Here is a 16,138-nt window from a genome sequence, read left to right as displayed (position 1 = left end):
GGTTGCAGTTAACGTGTGGGGAATATGTGATGTGACTGCGATGACATATTATCCCTCTTGCAGAGCAAAGTCCTTCACCTAATCTATTGGCTTTAATTGCACACAGGAGACTATTTCCCCCTGCCTCCAGTCTTTACTGTGAGCATCGTGCTGGTTGGAAAGGTGCTGCCTTGGAAATAAACTCAGGGAACAGAAGTTGTCTCCCTGTGCTCTTGTTTTCAAACAGATGAGGCTCCTTGGGAGGGGACCGTCTGAAGTATAGTGAAACTAGCAGCTTGCTAATCTAATCCTTAACACATAACAAAATGCAAAAGGTCACCACGCCAGAGAACATTAGTGAAGTGTCTCAAGCTCATGATACCGATGACAAAGATCGGCCAGAGGGAGAAACGGCAGGAGCACAGTTCACTGCATACACTACATTCTCTCTGATTTTACAATTGTTTCACATTTTGAACAGCATTTAATAAGCTGCCTGTCAGGAAATATACTAAGTTTGAAATGTGCAATTAAGATTAAACCATCCAATCTTGGTAACTGCATCATCACGTCAGCTCATAGCGTGAGGGTTAGCTTCAGCGCTAGCAGGAGCTAATAAATGCTGCGGAAAAGAGCATCTAATTTTTTACTTCCCAAAGCTAAAAAGTGGCAGAACAAGAGGAAGTGTGTCTGCTGAACCTGCTCAAAGTCTTTAGCTGCTATAGAAGTTCAACAGCCGAAGCGTCCACCTTAGTATTACTAGAAAGAAGGAAACAGGATGTGGATCTGTAACAGTGGGTCGGTAAAGGCTGCATGTAAGTGTGTAAAACTGCATCTGGTCTTCTGGTCTTTTTCTTTGCAGCATTTCCTTCAAACCTGCATTAAGCTGGTAAAAGCAGCCTAGACCATATAATGCGTCCTATAATATGTATAGAGCTGCTTACATGCAGAATGATTGCACATTAGTAGCTGAACTCCTCCTCAAACAACAATATTTATTTAGCTAAGACATATAGTGACATGAGGCTGTAAATAAGGGAGTGAAAACTGTGAAAATCAAACAGATGGAAAACAAACATCATCCTGTAGTAGATTTTTTTTGACACCGTGCCAGTTTTGTCTCTGAAACCCACTTTAGGAAATTACAATTCACAACAAACGGTCAGACGTCAGCGATTAGCATTTCTGCAGCTAATATTAGCGGCCTTTAGCCCGCACTCACACTTGGTAATCACCATCAGACAGCAGAGCAGCAAGACTGTGAGAATACTTAACATTGTTTGCTCGTCCTGATGCTGCACTTGAATGAATATCTGACACACACACACACACACACGCGCACACACACACGCGCGCACACACGCGCGCACACACGCGCGCACACACGCACACACACACACACACACACACACACACACACACACACACACACACACACACACACACACACACACACACTCTGCTGGCTCTCCTCCACTAGCAAAGGTCAGTGTATGTTTAATTCAACACAGCCCCCCCCCCGTCTCACATGAGCCCTTTTTTCTCTTTTCCATGAATTGAGTTGAAATAAAATGATTTAGATTTCTGTGTTAACGTGTCACACAGCGGGGCGGCGAGGGCAGACCTGCATAATGTTTAAAACACCTGTTTTAATGATTTAAATTCCCACCTGCATACTTACACACTCACTTCCTTTACATAGCTGATTTTGAGCCGGGCTGCACGGGGGAGCAGTGGTTAGCTTTTGCCTCACATCTAGAAGGTCCCTGGTTCGAATCCCGGTTCAGGCGTAGCGGGCCTTTCTGTGTGGAGTCTGCATGTTCTCCCCGTGCATGCGTGAGTTCCCTCCAGGAACACCAGCCTCCTGCCACAGGTACACAAGGACAGAAACAACACCTGTGTGCTAACTGCTGACTTTGGGCTAGTTTGTTTTGTTCTGTTTTGTTCCAGTTCGTTTGTTTGCATTAAACTGTGTGTAAACTAAGCGTGACGTGCGAGGTGGATCAAAGGTCTGAGAAAGCTGCCTGTGATTCTGGGGCATCGGCAGTGTTTTTATTGGTTATTTTCCAGGCAGAAATGTTTTCTGCTTTAAGATTCTTAATGGTTTGATTTGCTGCTTTCTTGGTTCACATGATTGTAATTGTAAATGTTTGGGTTTGACGGCATCAATTTAGCCTCCAGGAAAGATGTAATGGGCGTATTTTATTATAACGACACCCAAAGATTGTTTTTATTGTCCCCTCACTTTCCCAAATATATAATCAATTAATCCTTTAGTTTATAAATCATCAGAAAATGATGAAAATTGTTTTGTCAGCTAGCAGTCGAAACCAAAATAAATCAATTAACTTTAATATTAAGTCAATAAAGCACCTTATCTTTGAGCAGCTGCCACCTTTACTTATTTTTTCCCCTGGAAATCGATGATCTCAATCGATGATGAAAGCAATGTTTGGTTGAAGGCCTGACCCATTCTTTGCCCACACATAGCGAGCATTCACTCCTGCTAGTGTCAACAAAGATGTGGACAGAATTGCAGCAGGTCTGAACTTGTTTTTCAGACATCATCTATCACATATGATAATTGATCCCAGGTTCTGGTTCTGGTTCAGAACCACGTCTGGATCCTCGGCTCTACCTGCTCCACACTGCGAGGCCAACTGTTGCCTGAGCTCGGGCTGATGATGAAAGACGGCGGCAGCTCGGTATTTTTAGAAAGTTCAGGTGATCTCGCTAATGAGACAAAGCTCAGAGGAACTCGTGTCTGATTTGAGCCGTGTGTGTGTGTGTGTGTGTGTGTGTGTGTGTGTGTGTGTGTGTGTGTGTGTGTGTGTGTGTGTGTGTGTGTGTGTGTGTGTGTGTGTGTGTGTGTGTGTGTGTGTGTGTGTGTGTGTGTGTGTGTGTGTGTGTGTGTGTGTGTGTGTGTGTACACGCCGTGTGTGTGTGTGTGTGTGTGTACACGCCGTGTGTGTGTCTGTCTGCTCTGGAAGAGGCCATTTGTTGAATTAGCTGGGCAGTGTTGAAGTGTTCAGCGATTAAGGTTAATCCTTGAGTCTTGGTGATGTAAGAACAGTCGTTTTTCCCTCCGTCCCTCTCTCTTAATACCTCTCTGGCACGTTTAGTCCTCCCTGTGAAAACCTGTGTGTGTGTGTGTGTGTGTGTGTGTGTGTGTGTGTGTGTGTGTGTGTGTGTGTGTGTGTGTGTGTGTGTGTGTGTGTGTGTGTGTGTGTGTGTGTGTGTGTGTGTGTGTGTGTGTGTGTGTGTGTGTGCGTGCGTGCGTGCGTGCGTGCGTGCGTGCGTGCGTGCGTGCGTGCGTGCGTGCGTGCGTGCGTGCGTGCGTGCGTGCGTGCGTGCGTGCGTGCGTGCGTGCGTGCGTGCGTGCGTGCGTGCGTGCGTGCGTGCGTGCGTGCGTGCGTGCGTGCGTGCGCGTGCGTGCGTGCGTGCGTGCGCGTGTGCGCGTGTGTGTGTGTGGTCTGTAGCACCCATTGTGCAAACAAGGATGCCCCGTGCAGTGGGCTGTGTACACACGCCCTGTGTGGATGCATGTGAGCACGTTTTATTTGTGCGAGCCTGAGTGTCAGCGTCGCAGCGGAGGGGAAATGATGCATCACGTCTGCAGCAGAGATAAAGCAGAGAGGAAGACGTGAGGATGGATGATAGTCGGCGCGAGGCCCAAAACAAATGGCTTCTTCTGCAAGCGAGCCGTAAACTGAAACAACGAGGCCGCTGAGCTGAAACAAAAGAGACTTTTCAGAAGCAAAGAGGCTCCGCTTCTGTTTGTTCTGAGGCTGATTGCTGTAACTCAAATATTTACACACAGACACTTCATACAACACTTCCAGTCCTCTTCTATTAGTTTATTTGGTCATATTTCAAAATAAAAGCCTGGTTGTTTATTAATCTGTTCCATTTTCTGTAAATGCACACTTCCTCCATGTTTACCTGTTGAATAATGCACCTTTCTGCAGCAGTCATCAATACATACCATTGTCACCGTTCTGTTGCTCTGTTTAAAGTGACTCCCAGCAGATTTCTAACAGCTCACCATGCTGCACTCAAACCACGATGTCTGCCAGGACAGTTATAGGAAGGTTAGAGTGACCGAGCAGACCCGTGATCTTTCGTCAGGAATCTTGTTAGCCGTCTATTTTTGCTAATACCTGCTGCTAATCAGGTAAAGCCACAGACAGGAGACCACGCAAACACTGAATGTCACTGAGTCTGAGCGACACGCTGCTGCTTAGCGTGTCGCTCCTCTCATGTCTGTGATCGTCTGCATCCTCTCGTTGTTGCAAACATCAGGGGATCACCAGAACCCAGCGGCCCTACTGTACATCTCCTCTCCGTCTACACACACACACACACACACACACACACACACAGCCGTTAGCAAAAGAGGCAACTACCATGGCAACAGCGGGTCTCATCTCTGCAGGCAACATGGACGCCCCTCCTCTTCCTCAGATAATGTTTGGATGAGTGTGTGGATTTGACTGCACGTCGTGAGATTATTATCCTTTGTTGGTGTGTTTGAGAGCGACACAGAGTGTGTCGTATTCCGCCAATAATGCCTGGTGCCATCTTCTGTAATGATGAGCCCCGTTCATGTGTGTGTGCGTGTGTGTGTGCATTAGCAGGATGCAGGTACGACTCAGAATCAGCTGCTGAAGCGGCTCTAATAAGAACAAGACAACCTCAATCTATTATTAAGGCTCATACAGTAAATGGAGCTGCCCCTGTTTAGTGTTTAGTTGTTTACTCCTGTGTGTGTGTGTGTGTGTGTGTGTGTGTGTGTGACACTTATTAAACCTGACCGTTACACATACAATACTATAGAAGAGATTTACATCTGTTCTTCCTCTCCCGTCACCTTTGATCTCACAGACAAACCAGAGTATTGATGAGTATCGTCCAGTAATTCATCCTTATAATAATCACACAGTCTGATCACTCATTCACTGCTCCCTTTATAATACACACTTAATAATAAGCAGTAAATTGTTATTTTGGACGCTTATTGTTAAGTTTTTGCAATGACGGCTACATTTTAAGGGCTGCACAATAAATCACTCACAAACATTTGCAGTAAACACACCGCAGAAATCTGAATTTATGACAGTGAGTAAGAGAAATGATTGTATGTACACAAGCCGTGCTTTCTCTGTCAGCCTGTGCACAGTTTACCTATTGGATGGAGCCCTGGGTATGATGGCTGTGCTTTCACACCATTTGAATGCGATCAGATAAATAACAAGCAGCTTTCATCTACGCTCAGATTAACTGGTGTTAATTTAGTGGGAGGGACCTGCAAACACAGGTATTGTGTAAGACATGCACAACAGCAGATAGACATAACAAGTTATAGTTGATATGCACTCTTTAAAAACCAGCTCCAGTCATGTTGGGAAATAATAAATTGTGTTTGACATGTTTTTTCTTTAAATTACGTTAAATTACTTTGTTAAAATTCCCCAATCTGCATAGGCCCCGCCCACTATGCACATTTCACTGTCGCGAAAACAAAACATGTCTTTGCCATTGTTTACATTTCAAGCTAGCTAAGTTTCAGCAAGTTGCCACTAGTCATTAGTAGTCGTAACGTTAACGTTAGTAGTCAGAAGTGAGTTTGCAAAATGTTACAGCTGGCTCACGCATCGCAGAACTGGTTACCAAAGGCTGCACATAACGATATGTAGGGATGCACGATATTATTGGCTCGTTATCGGTATCTGCAGATTATGGCTTGAAAATGACGCATCGACATCAGCAGATATGTCATTTTTCATGAGTATGAGATAATGAGCTAATTTGCACTTGATTATAATCTTCATGTTGCGTCTAACATATTGCAATGTGGGACATTTGTTTGCAGAAAGTAGCGTCCTGGTGGATATTGGAAAGCTCCTCACTGCTGCTTTGGTTGAATCAGACCTCCTCACAGTCGATATGAACATCAGCACGGAGTTGGGAAACAGCTTATGAATGTCTGCACCAGATTTTGTCCCAATCCATCTTCTGTTCACATTCTTTCAGTGTTTATTGGTCAATTAGTTATATGAGCACATGCAGGTTTTAGTGCTGGAGTGTGGAGGAATGGAGGCGCGTTGAGCTATTTTTCTTTTTGAGTTTTATGTTCTCTTAAATATGTTTTATTATATTTCAAACTCAGGACGAGGCGTCTGGCTGTGGTTGGATGTTACGCTGGTCACTAACAATGGCATGAGCTGAACCTACGATTTTCCGTTTGGACCACAGTGTTGCATTATCGGCAGTTGTATCTCTGTTTATCGTAACCAGCAGAATTGTTTGTCATCACGTTGTCTCTCTGTGTCCTCAGGCTTCCTCCTGTTCAAAGACTTCTGTATGAACGAGATCGACGAGGCCGTGCCGCAGCTCAAGTTCTACGAAGAAGTAAGTCTGGAGTGTCCGGTGTGTGTTTGGGATTAGACGGCATCATGGGATGGCTGAGAGATTAGAGCCTGTAATCCCGCTCCTTCAGATTTAGGCCTCCCAGGATGCTCGGTGTTGTTTTGCCGTGTGTTAATCTGACCTCGTGTTGTCCGTCTCAGATTAAGGACTATGAGAAGCTGGACTCGGAGGAGGAGCGGTTGAGCCGCAGCCGGCAGATTTACGACGGCTACATCATGAAGGAGCTGCTTTCCTCTTCACATGTGAGGGCGCCGTCACACACGCACGTCACTGATGCAACAGAGGTCACGCACACACAGGGACTCAGAGCACGCACCTGTGAAGGACCTTCAAACAGCTCCCAGCATAAATCTGAGGGTGCAGAGATTATGTGTATGATGATATGTGAGGAAATCTGAACACCCAGAATCAGGCTTTATTTAAAGCATGTGAGCAAATAGGAGTGAACTCTGTGCTCTCTTACTAAATAAGTTATGTTTAATACGTCATGTATCATCACTCTGGCAGCGCTCTGTGCCAAATATCTGAGCATCAGGTCCTGTCTGTAGTTTGTTATGCATGAATTAAGCTGTAAGGAATGTTGACATCTCCTGTGAGTCTGAATGTCACAATAACAGAGAGATGAAGCCAGTGAAGTTACAGCGCAGGAGCTTTTATGTAATACCAGCATTTCTACCACCAGAAAGAATCCTGCTTTTATGTGTTGATTTATCCAAAGTCTTCCTGTTCGAGCGGACAGAATTACTTATTTCTCTCTAGAAAAAGGCGAAAATAAACTGTAAATCTGATTAAACAACTTAGAAATGTAGTTTAGTTGCTCTTTAAACAACCCAGACTTTGCACGATTGCAACACAGAGTGATAATGAGAAGTCTGGAGTCCACAACAAACAACACACCACAGTGCAGCTCTGTCGTCCTGCAAGACAAAACTTTGGGATGTAAAGAAAAGTCTGTGCTCGTTTCAACTGTCTGAAGGAAGGAAGTTATGAACAGGCTGCCCACACACGCTCACACACGCTCACACAGATGTGTCTTGTTGTTGGTGGCAGTCTTGCAGCAGCGTGATGTCCCAGTCATGTCATACTAGGGGACGCACATCCTTACACACACACAGAAAGAGAAGTGAAACTTCTGGTAACGCTGCATTTTTTGATGCCCCGTCCTGTTATTTCCTCTCTTCAGCCTTTTTCTAAGAAAGCAGTGGACCATGTGCAGACTCACCTAAAGAAGAAACAGGTTCCACCTACCCTCTTCCAGGTAAAAGAAACAAAACACTTCTCTGAATGCTTCCAGCTTCCTGTGCAAACACATATTATGTCTGTTATTTGCTTTCCTGCTGTTGCATCTCAAAGGAGCAATTCTCCCCTGGAAAATGCCACTGTCAGTCAAAGCTGGTGTTCTCGTACAAGCAACACGTGGTTTCGCCCATTCTACATTCCTACAACACCCAGCATGCATTGCGCCCCTCCCTTTAAAAGGAACGGCCCAGCGAGAGACGCTGGAGTGAAATAGTACCTTTTCGCTGCAGGCGACGGCTCAAAGCGGGACAGAATCTGAAATACGACGAGAATATACCGGTGGACCGTCTAAAACATCTTCAGGTCTGCAGTCGACATTTCAAACCTGACGATTTTGAACGAGACATGACATCGGAGGCGGCGCCCTAGACTGAGGAAGTGTAGTTTAGCGAGCTCCCTGGCCTCCGCCAGATGACGCGTTTTCGCAGTCTGGTGGAGGTTTTCCAGGGCCTGTTGGAGAAGCAGATAGCGCCCTCCACGGGCACAGAGACAAACTGCATTTTTTTCTACCATAATGGCATTAGCTCCCCATGATAGCATGATAGGACTGAGGATGACAATCGGCGAACTGGCCCTTTAAGCATAGTATTTTCCAAATAAAACCGTTAAACATGAAGAATCTCGGGAACGTAGGGTTTGTGTCCTGTGTGGTAAACGCTGAAAATATCAGAAGCTTCCAGGAGTTTTTTGTTCCTCTGACTCTCTATGCACACATGCACAAAAACACACACAAACAAACACCTTCACAAGCCTCATTTCAACACTATTCTGCAGCTTTTCATCCTGTTGTGGTGGTTTTGTCTCATTGCTGAAAGTTTAATCACAATTTTAAGTCTATAAAAGTCATTTAAATCATGGATTAAACCTAACCTGTTTAGTTTAAGCTTAACATTCACCTGGGGTTACACCTGGGCTGATCACCAGGGCTGACACATAGAGACAACCTGTCACGCTCACACCTACAGGCAATTTAGAGTCACCAGTGAACCTAACGAGCATGTCTTTGGACTGTGGGAGGATGCTAGAGTACCCGGAGGGAACCCACGCATGCACGGGGAGAACATGCAGACTCCACACAGGAAGGCCCACTACGTCTGAACCGGGATTCGAACCATGAACCTTCTAGCTGTGAGGCTGCAGCACTAACTACTGCAGCCCCAAAGAGAAAATCTACTGAAATAGAAATATGTTTGAGCATTTTCCCTGAAAGATTCCGTTGCAGCCGTTACAGCGTGTTTCATAGCTGCCGGCTGAAACAATCTTCTGGAGCAATTCCAAAACTTTTTGCACTTTTTAAGTCATTTAGCTCCCAAAGAAAAAGCATCCAGGTTAATAAAATACAAGAATTACTCTTTAAAGCACTCTTTTAAAACGGCTGCGAGTATGTAAACAGTGAATGTAAGTTAGAAATAAGCGAAGCGTTCTGCATCATATCTATCACCCAGCCATAATTCAGTAGTACTTTGAAACACCACATTCTCGGATTCATGCTGTTGCTAATTATTCATTTAGTGAGCAGCATCAAGTGCCAAAGGGCCACCCAGGAAAATCTGATCCAGAGACGCGAGGAACAGTCGTTTCCTTTCAGCTCGGTAAATCTAATCAACAATCTGCCCGTCCGACCTCAACATGCCTCTTATTCTGGGTATAAAATTATCCCCACTGACTTAATTTCCCTCAGTGATATTACATCAACCTGTCAGTGTTTCCTGGATATTTTGTCAGCTCTAAACTTGAACATGCAGCTGGAGTGTAGCGGCGTCTTCGGAGCTCACTCGTCAGAACGCTAACAGAGCGCTGCAGAGCTTCTTTAACAAGAGGAAGAAGACAGGAGCTTTAAGAACGGCTTAATGTCAGCATCAGGAACAGACAACACAAGTCCAGCTCAGTCACTATAACAATGCACAGGGATATATTCACGTACATTTGCAAAGAATTTTTATTACATAGTTACTGAGAGGAGCCGGGCCTGAGCTGCTGTTTATGTGTCTGTCCCCCTGCAGCCATACATAGTGGAGATCTGTGACAGCCTGAGAGGGAAGATCTTCCAGAAGTTCATCGAGAGGTGAGGCAGACACCGAATGGAAGAGTCAGCAGTTTTACAACGTGCAGTAAATTCACACTCTGTCTTTTTATTCCTCAGTGACAAATTTACTCGTTTCTGCCAGTGGAAGAACGTGGAGCTCAACATCCATGTGAGTACAAGCTTCACTTTCACACCTGTGCTTTGGTTCAGGGCTCGGTTAGACAGAAACAAGACCAATGCATCACCTGCCCCCCGAGTCCAGCCTGTCTGTACGCTCACTTGTATTAAAAACAGGGTAAATATTACCTGGCCAAATCAGGTGTCCAAACTCCAGCAGCTAAACTTGCAGTTGTTTCAGAACACCTGCATGCACCTGTCCCTTTCACCTCCCCGTGGCTTTGTCTCTCCGCCTCTGTCGTCCACATGAAAGAGAAAACAAACACACAAAGCTGCTCTTTAGTTCCAGTCCATTTCATGTTCACACCAGTTTATTACAAATTAACAAAGAGGTGTAAACATTACATCACATTCAGAGAGCACTCACTCATTCATTGGACAGCTTTAGTGACTCATTGTGCATCATCAGGATCAAAATCAAAACAATGATTGTTCAGGATGCAACAACAAGTCGTGAGGCAGCCCTGCAGGCAGATGATCAGGAACCTGGATGTTTGTATGTTATGTAAATAAGCTTAATAACCAAGTTTGTCATTTTCTATTTAAACACAAACAAACAGGACTCTGGGCATGTTAACGCACTCTTCACCTCATAACAAGTCTCCACAGTCCAGACGTCAGGCTCAGAGAAGCTTCAGTTACACTTTACATCCAGTTTCAGTGTGTTCACTTTTTAATGAGGAACACGAGTACGACGTCTTTAACTCGTGTTACAACCTTTGTTTACAAAACGCTGTCAGCACAAGGTCAGTTTAGAGGCGGATCGGGAGCTTTCCATCATATTACATGATCTTCCTCAACAGTTGGACCTGCAGCAGCTCTCATAGAAGTGTAGGTTGACGATCTTCAGTTTCAGAATCAAGTTTATTGCCAAGTAGGTCTGAACAGAAAAGGAATTTGTAGGGGCCGGGGCATTACTGATGAGGCTGGCAGCAGAGGGAAGGAAACTGTTCTTGCGGCACGAGGTTTTGGTCCTGATGGAGCGCAGCCTCTTGCCGGGGGGGGGATAGTCTCAAAGAGTCTGGGAGAGATGGCAGATTGCAGCCAATCACCTTCTCTGCAGAGTGGATGATACGCTGCACCCTGCCCTTGTCCTTGGCAGTGGCAGCAGCGAACCAAAGGTTGAGACTTTAAGCTGCGACGGCTGAGGGACGGCTTCAGCGTCCGTCAAACATTCCAACGGGTTGCCGTAGTGGTAGAAATCTAATGTCACTAAGCAACGCTTTGTAACAACGGCTACTTCTGCTTCTTTCAAGAAACGAAAAACCGCTACAGTGTCTCTTAAAGTCACCCTGCAGCACTTGTTAGATGCTTTAGATGACGACTTAATAACAGATGAGGAGTTTCTGTTACTTTATAACATGAACAGGTCCAGAGTGTTATATGAGGACCTGCTTACACTCTCCGGTAGTAGACAGTTGGGCGAAAATGTCCCCTTCATGTTTTCGAATGCCCTAGCCGCCCCTTTAAGCGTCGCTGTTTAAAGTCCCTGGTGCTGGAACAGGTCAGGATGGAGTCATTGTCTTTGGCAGGTTGAACTTGTTCAGCTGCCGCAGGAAGTACATCCTCTGCTGTCCCTTTTGGATGAGGGAGCCGATGTTCAGAGGTCCTGGCTGATGATGGTCCCCAGGAAACGGAAAGACTCCACAGTGGAGTCACTGATGGTGATGGGGGCGGGTGTGGCTGCTAAACTCTACAACCATCTCCACTGTCTTCAGAGCATTAAGCTCTAAGTTGTTCTCAGCGCACCAGGTCACCAATCTCCCACCTGTAGGCAGACTCGTCCCCACCAGAGACGAGTCCGGTGAGGGTGGTGTCGCCCGCGAACTTCAGGAGCTTGACAGACTGATGACTTCTAAATGATCTTGGCTTATGAAACTAGTTTTTAACTCCTTCGCTTTCTGATGTTTTATCTGATGGACAAAGATTGTGTGAATGTGACCATTAGTTTCGAAAAAGGTCCACGCACTTGCTGCTTTAAAGAAATTGTAACCGCATTTCATGGTCTAGAATATTTACATTTTTATTTTTGCATAATTTAAAAATGACAAAATCACAAAGATAACAAAAATACAGACGCAGGAAGATGCAGGAAACACAGCAGGCTTATAAGGAGCACAAAGTTCACCATACAGAAAATGATTTGATCATTAAAGTGATGGCAAACTAAATATTTAACAACCACAACATACACAATCATTAAGCAGCAATAATTCAGTTAGCAGATGGTGTTTGCGGAGTCGTCGTAGATACAACCACCTGTTAGCCTGTGACAAAAGTTTCACCAGAACGTGACGGCAGCTCGGCTCATAAGCTTCCATAAAAGCATTTTTTCTGTAATTTTCATTTTTCACTAGTTTATAATAATTATAACTTTCCACTTTTATATTTTATATTATATTTTGACTTCAACACAGTCATGATTTCTGGTTTGCTCTAACTGCTCCAGAGTTCCCGTGTAACCCGACAAACGCGCTCTGTATCAGGTGATTTCAGTCTTTTGTTTCGACCAGTCTCAGATGAAAAATCTTTACTCCACCCTGAACTGAACTGAACCAAACAGGTTAAGAGATGTTTTTCCCTCTGTTACATCCTTCTGCTCCTCTGTCCGTCCTCAGCTGACCATGAACGACTTCAGCGTGCATCGGATCATCGGCAGGGGCGGCTTCGGGGAGGTGTACGGCTGCAGGAAGGCCGACACAGGGAAGATGTAAGAAAACCATATGACAAAAAGAGAATACAAGGACACAGCCGTGCTTTGACTGCCTTTAATCTGCGCTGTGTGTTTGTCGCCAGGTACGCCATGAAGTGTTTGGACAAGAAGAGGATCAAGATGAAGCAGGGGGAGACTCTAGCGCTCAATGAGAGAATCATGCTGTCATTAGTCAGCACAGGGGTGAGTTACACACACTGTTAGAGGTTCACAAGTTTAAACTGAGACTCATTATAACACAAGTGTTCACTTAGTGGAGGTTTAAATTAATAAAGGTTCCATTAAACAAACCTGTTCTGACTCACAGATTAGAAGTTAATAAGCATTAATGCGCACAGTAAGTGTCGGGTGCAGCAGTCGATCAGCTAACTGACATTAGCTAACGTTACATTAATAGTTTTGCAAGTCTTGCAGAACAGATTTGATCCGACAGCTGATTAAAATGTTTTTATATACGCATCATGTTTCTGCAGAGGAACACTCACACTTTCTGTGTCTGCAGGACTGCCCGTTCATCGTGTGTATGACGTACGCCTTCCACACCCCCGACAAGCTCTGCTTCATCCTGGACCTCATGAACGGTAGGCTGACCTCCACCCCACCTGCCCTGATTAAACCCAAACCCCCTGCAGTCAGCCCATCCTGAGTCACACAGATTGGATTACCTACCTGTCCTCTTCCGGTCCGGTCATTCCTCCCTCTGAGAGTCAGGGCATGATGGGATTGTGACCCCCCACGATGACGCCACACATGCTAGGCTTCCTAAAATCTACCACCAGTGTTTCGTCTATTGATCTCTATCAGAGGCGGCGTTTGCAGCCGGTCTCACAATCAAAGCCTGAGTCACCTTCTAAAGTCAACACAGTCATCATCGCACTGCTCTAGCTTCTGTTGAGCTATAAATACGGCTCGTCAATACATCTTAAGACAGAGTCAGCTGGGGTGGAGGGAGAGTCATAGAAGGCCTCCAGTTGATTCTCATTTTCTCCCCTGAGAAGATTACCGCAACATATTGATGGCTATCGATCGAGGCACGAGGTGTTATGAGGTCATGCTGACGAGCTCTCATATTGTGTTTGTCTGTCTGTCTGTGTGTGTTCAGGGGGCGACCTGCACTACCACCTGTCTCAGCACGGCGTGTTCAGCGAGAAGGAGATGCGCTTCTATGCGGCTGAAATCATCCTGGGTCTGGAGCACATGCACAACCGCTTCGTCGTCTACAGAGACCTCAAGGTAGACCCCCCCCCCTCCTCGTCTCTATGAATCAGCAGTGATGTCTCAAAGAGTCTGGAAACATTTAAAGCATATCTCTATTCCATATTTTTCTTGTTGTCAACAAGATACACTGTCCTGCTGCATTCAAGGGTAATTAGATTAAAGATTGCTTGTGAAACAAACAGACGTTACATCGCTCTCTTAGAAGCCACCAAACTCCATTGGGAAAAAAAGCGTAATTTTACCTCACTGAAAACAGGATTTACCGGTCTACAGCTGCCTCCACTAGTTTGTTTAACTTAATGTGTCCACACAAATATTCTGTTGATTTGGAAGTATTTATTTAAAACACCAAAGTCACACAATTACACAAACAATTAGCCAGTCAAAGCAGGAGTAGATCAGAAACCTGCGAGTAAAATTACTGTTTTTGTCAATGGAGTTTGGTGACTTTGAAGAGAGCGACATAAAGGCTGTTTCTGGCTTCAAAGAAAGCATCCTCCTCTGTCTATCTCTGTATGGATCCTTTCTGTCATGTTGTCACACACTTAGAATAACAATCTGAGCCTGTCAGTGGAAACAACAAGAACTTTTAGTGGACGACCTTTGATTGAACCCAAGGATTACACAGCAGCCATTACAGCCTGTTTCACTGCTCCCGACTAAAGCAATCTGCGAGGGCAATTCCTTTTTGTACCTATTCACCATTTTAAAAAATGATTTCAAGATTCATGTCCGCCATGTTTTCAGCTGTCCTCTGTGTTCCCTCTGATTCCCCTGTTTAGTCCCGTTGCCATAATAACAGACATTTTCTGCTGCAAGTCAGAGAACAGTTTTAGGACTTCAATAAACAGAGCAGCACAATGCAGATAATACTTTAGGCTGAGTGGTGGAGGGGAGAGAGTGAGGTGGAGAGTAACCAGGACGGAGGGATTTCTTTGACTGTCTGAATCCACTCTGAATTTTCTCCTGCTGGTGCGGAAATTGTAACTTAAGTCGTGAATTAGTGAGGTCTCCAACATTGTTTCCTTCACTTATGATCTTATCTCTTATATTCTCCACTGATATCACCCTCTCTATCCTGTCTCTCTGTGCTCCTGCAGCCAGCTAATATCCTGTTGGATGAACACGGCCATGTTCGGATCTCCGACCTGGGCCTGGCCTGCGACTTCTCCAAGAAGAAACCCCACGCCAGTGTGTGAGTATCTGTGTGAAAGCCCAATCTGACAGGAGGCGGGGAGATGTAAATACCACCTGACCCTGTCCCAAGTTCTTAAATCTTGGATTTAGTTCTTGTGTGTATACCTTCAATCCAGTCATTTTTACAGCCCTCATACTATTGCTGGTCCTCTTATAGTTTAGGTCCAGTCTGGAGACACGGCTGGTTTAATGCAACTGAGTTAGAAGAAGTAGAAAAGCTTTCCTGACTGATGGATCTCTTGTTGAGAGGAGAGATTTTAAGGGATCAATAATATCTGATGAGCTGCTGTAATGTCACGTTAGATGTGATTTTCTTTTCTTTGTGCAGATTAACTTATTTCATGTTCAGCGTTTACTATATGTATTTAACTTTACATGCACAGTTTAGGGGGACTTCACCAAGATCATTTGCCCCCGCTATCTGCTCCGTCTCAAGGTCTGATCCACAAAGCAGAATGTGCTGATGATGTTCAAGCACAAACCCATAAAGGTTTACAGATCCGTGCAGATTGTTCTGGTTTTCCGTCTGACCGTGAAGAGAAGCTGCATGCACCTCCACTCTCTGCTGCTCATTAATTGAGCTCAACACTGACGGAGCTCAGTCATGGTCAGAGCGTGACAGCCCTGATAACACTGCGCCTCAGTTACCACCAGCTCTATGCAAACGGTATCATTTTCACTCTGACTGCGCGCTGCTGTTAGCGCTGCCATTTGTGAGTTTGACGCTTTTTCCCACAAGGCTCATTTGCATAGAAAGAGGCCAAATTTGCCTCCAATGTTTGCATAATGACTCATTTAAATACAAACAGCACCGGAGCAGAGAGGCCCTGCTTGCTCTGCAGCACACTTGGGACGCATGTAACGCATGTTTTTGCGTCATTTGCACAAGTTTTGCGAGCGCAAAAGACGCGCAATCCTTTAGTGTTTTAGGCCCTTATTTTCCACTGTTATTCTGAATACAACAATAATCCAGATTTGATACAGGTCATGTGAACGGCTCTTTGGATGTACTGGTGGAATATTCCTTTTCATTAGCCATATGAACAGCACAGTATGAATGTTGCCCTTTTCAAAATAAAGGCCCTAAACCAGATTACTTT

General features: G+C 45.0%; 1 protein-coding gene across 1 annotated transcript in view; it reads left to right on the top strand.

Annotated features, from left to right (window-relative positions):
- Positions 1-16,138, top strand: part of grk3 (G protein-coupled receptor kinase 3) — a 63,863-nt gene that overhangs the window by 28,452 nt on the left and 19,273 nt on the right. The window contains exons 3-12 of the mRNA XM_069673838.1: positions 6,317-6,390; positions 6,549-6,650; positions 7,592-7,666; positions 9,711-9,772; positions 9,851-9,902; positions 12,529-12,620; positions 12,707-12,806; positions 13,126-13,204; positions 13,726-13,856; positions 14,942-15,036. Coding sequence (XP_069529939.1) covers positions 6,317-6,390; positions 6,549-6,650; positions 7,592-7,666; positions 9,711-9,772; positions 9,851-9,902; positions 12,529-12,620; positions 12,707-12,806; positions 13,126-13,204; positions 13,726-13,856; positions 14,942-15,036 — 862 coding nt within the window. The remainder of the gene's footprint in view (positions 1-6,316; positions 6,391-6,548; positions 6,651-7,591; positions 7,667-9,710; positions 9,773-9,850; positions 9,903-12,528; positions 12,621-12,706; positions 12,807-13,125; positions 13,205-13,725; positions 13,857-14,941; positions 15,037-16,138) is intronic.

Source organism: Semicossyphus pulcher, unplaced genomic scaffold (assembly GCF_022749685.1).
Source record: "Semicossyphus pulcher isolate SPU_LCO1_2020_fin unplaced genomic scaffold, fSemPul1.0.p SCAF_22, whole genome shotgun sequence".
Classification (NCBI taxonomy): domain Eukaryota; kingdom Metazoa; phylum Chordata; class Actinopteri; order Labriformes; family Labridae; genus Semicossyphus; species Semicossyphus pulcher.
Note: the sequence above shows the minus strand (reverse complement) of the source record. Positions and strands in the feature narration are given on the sequence as shown.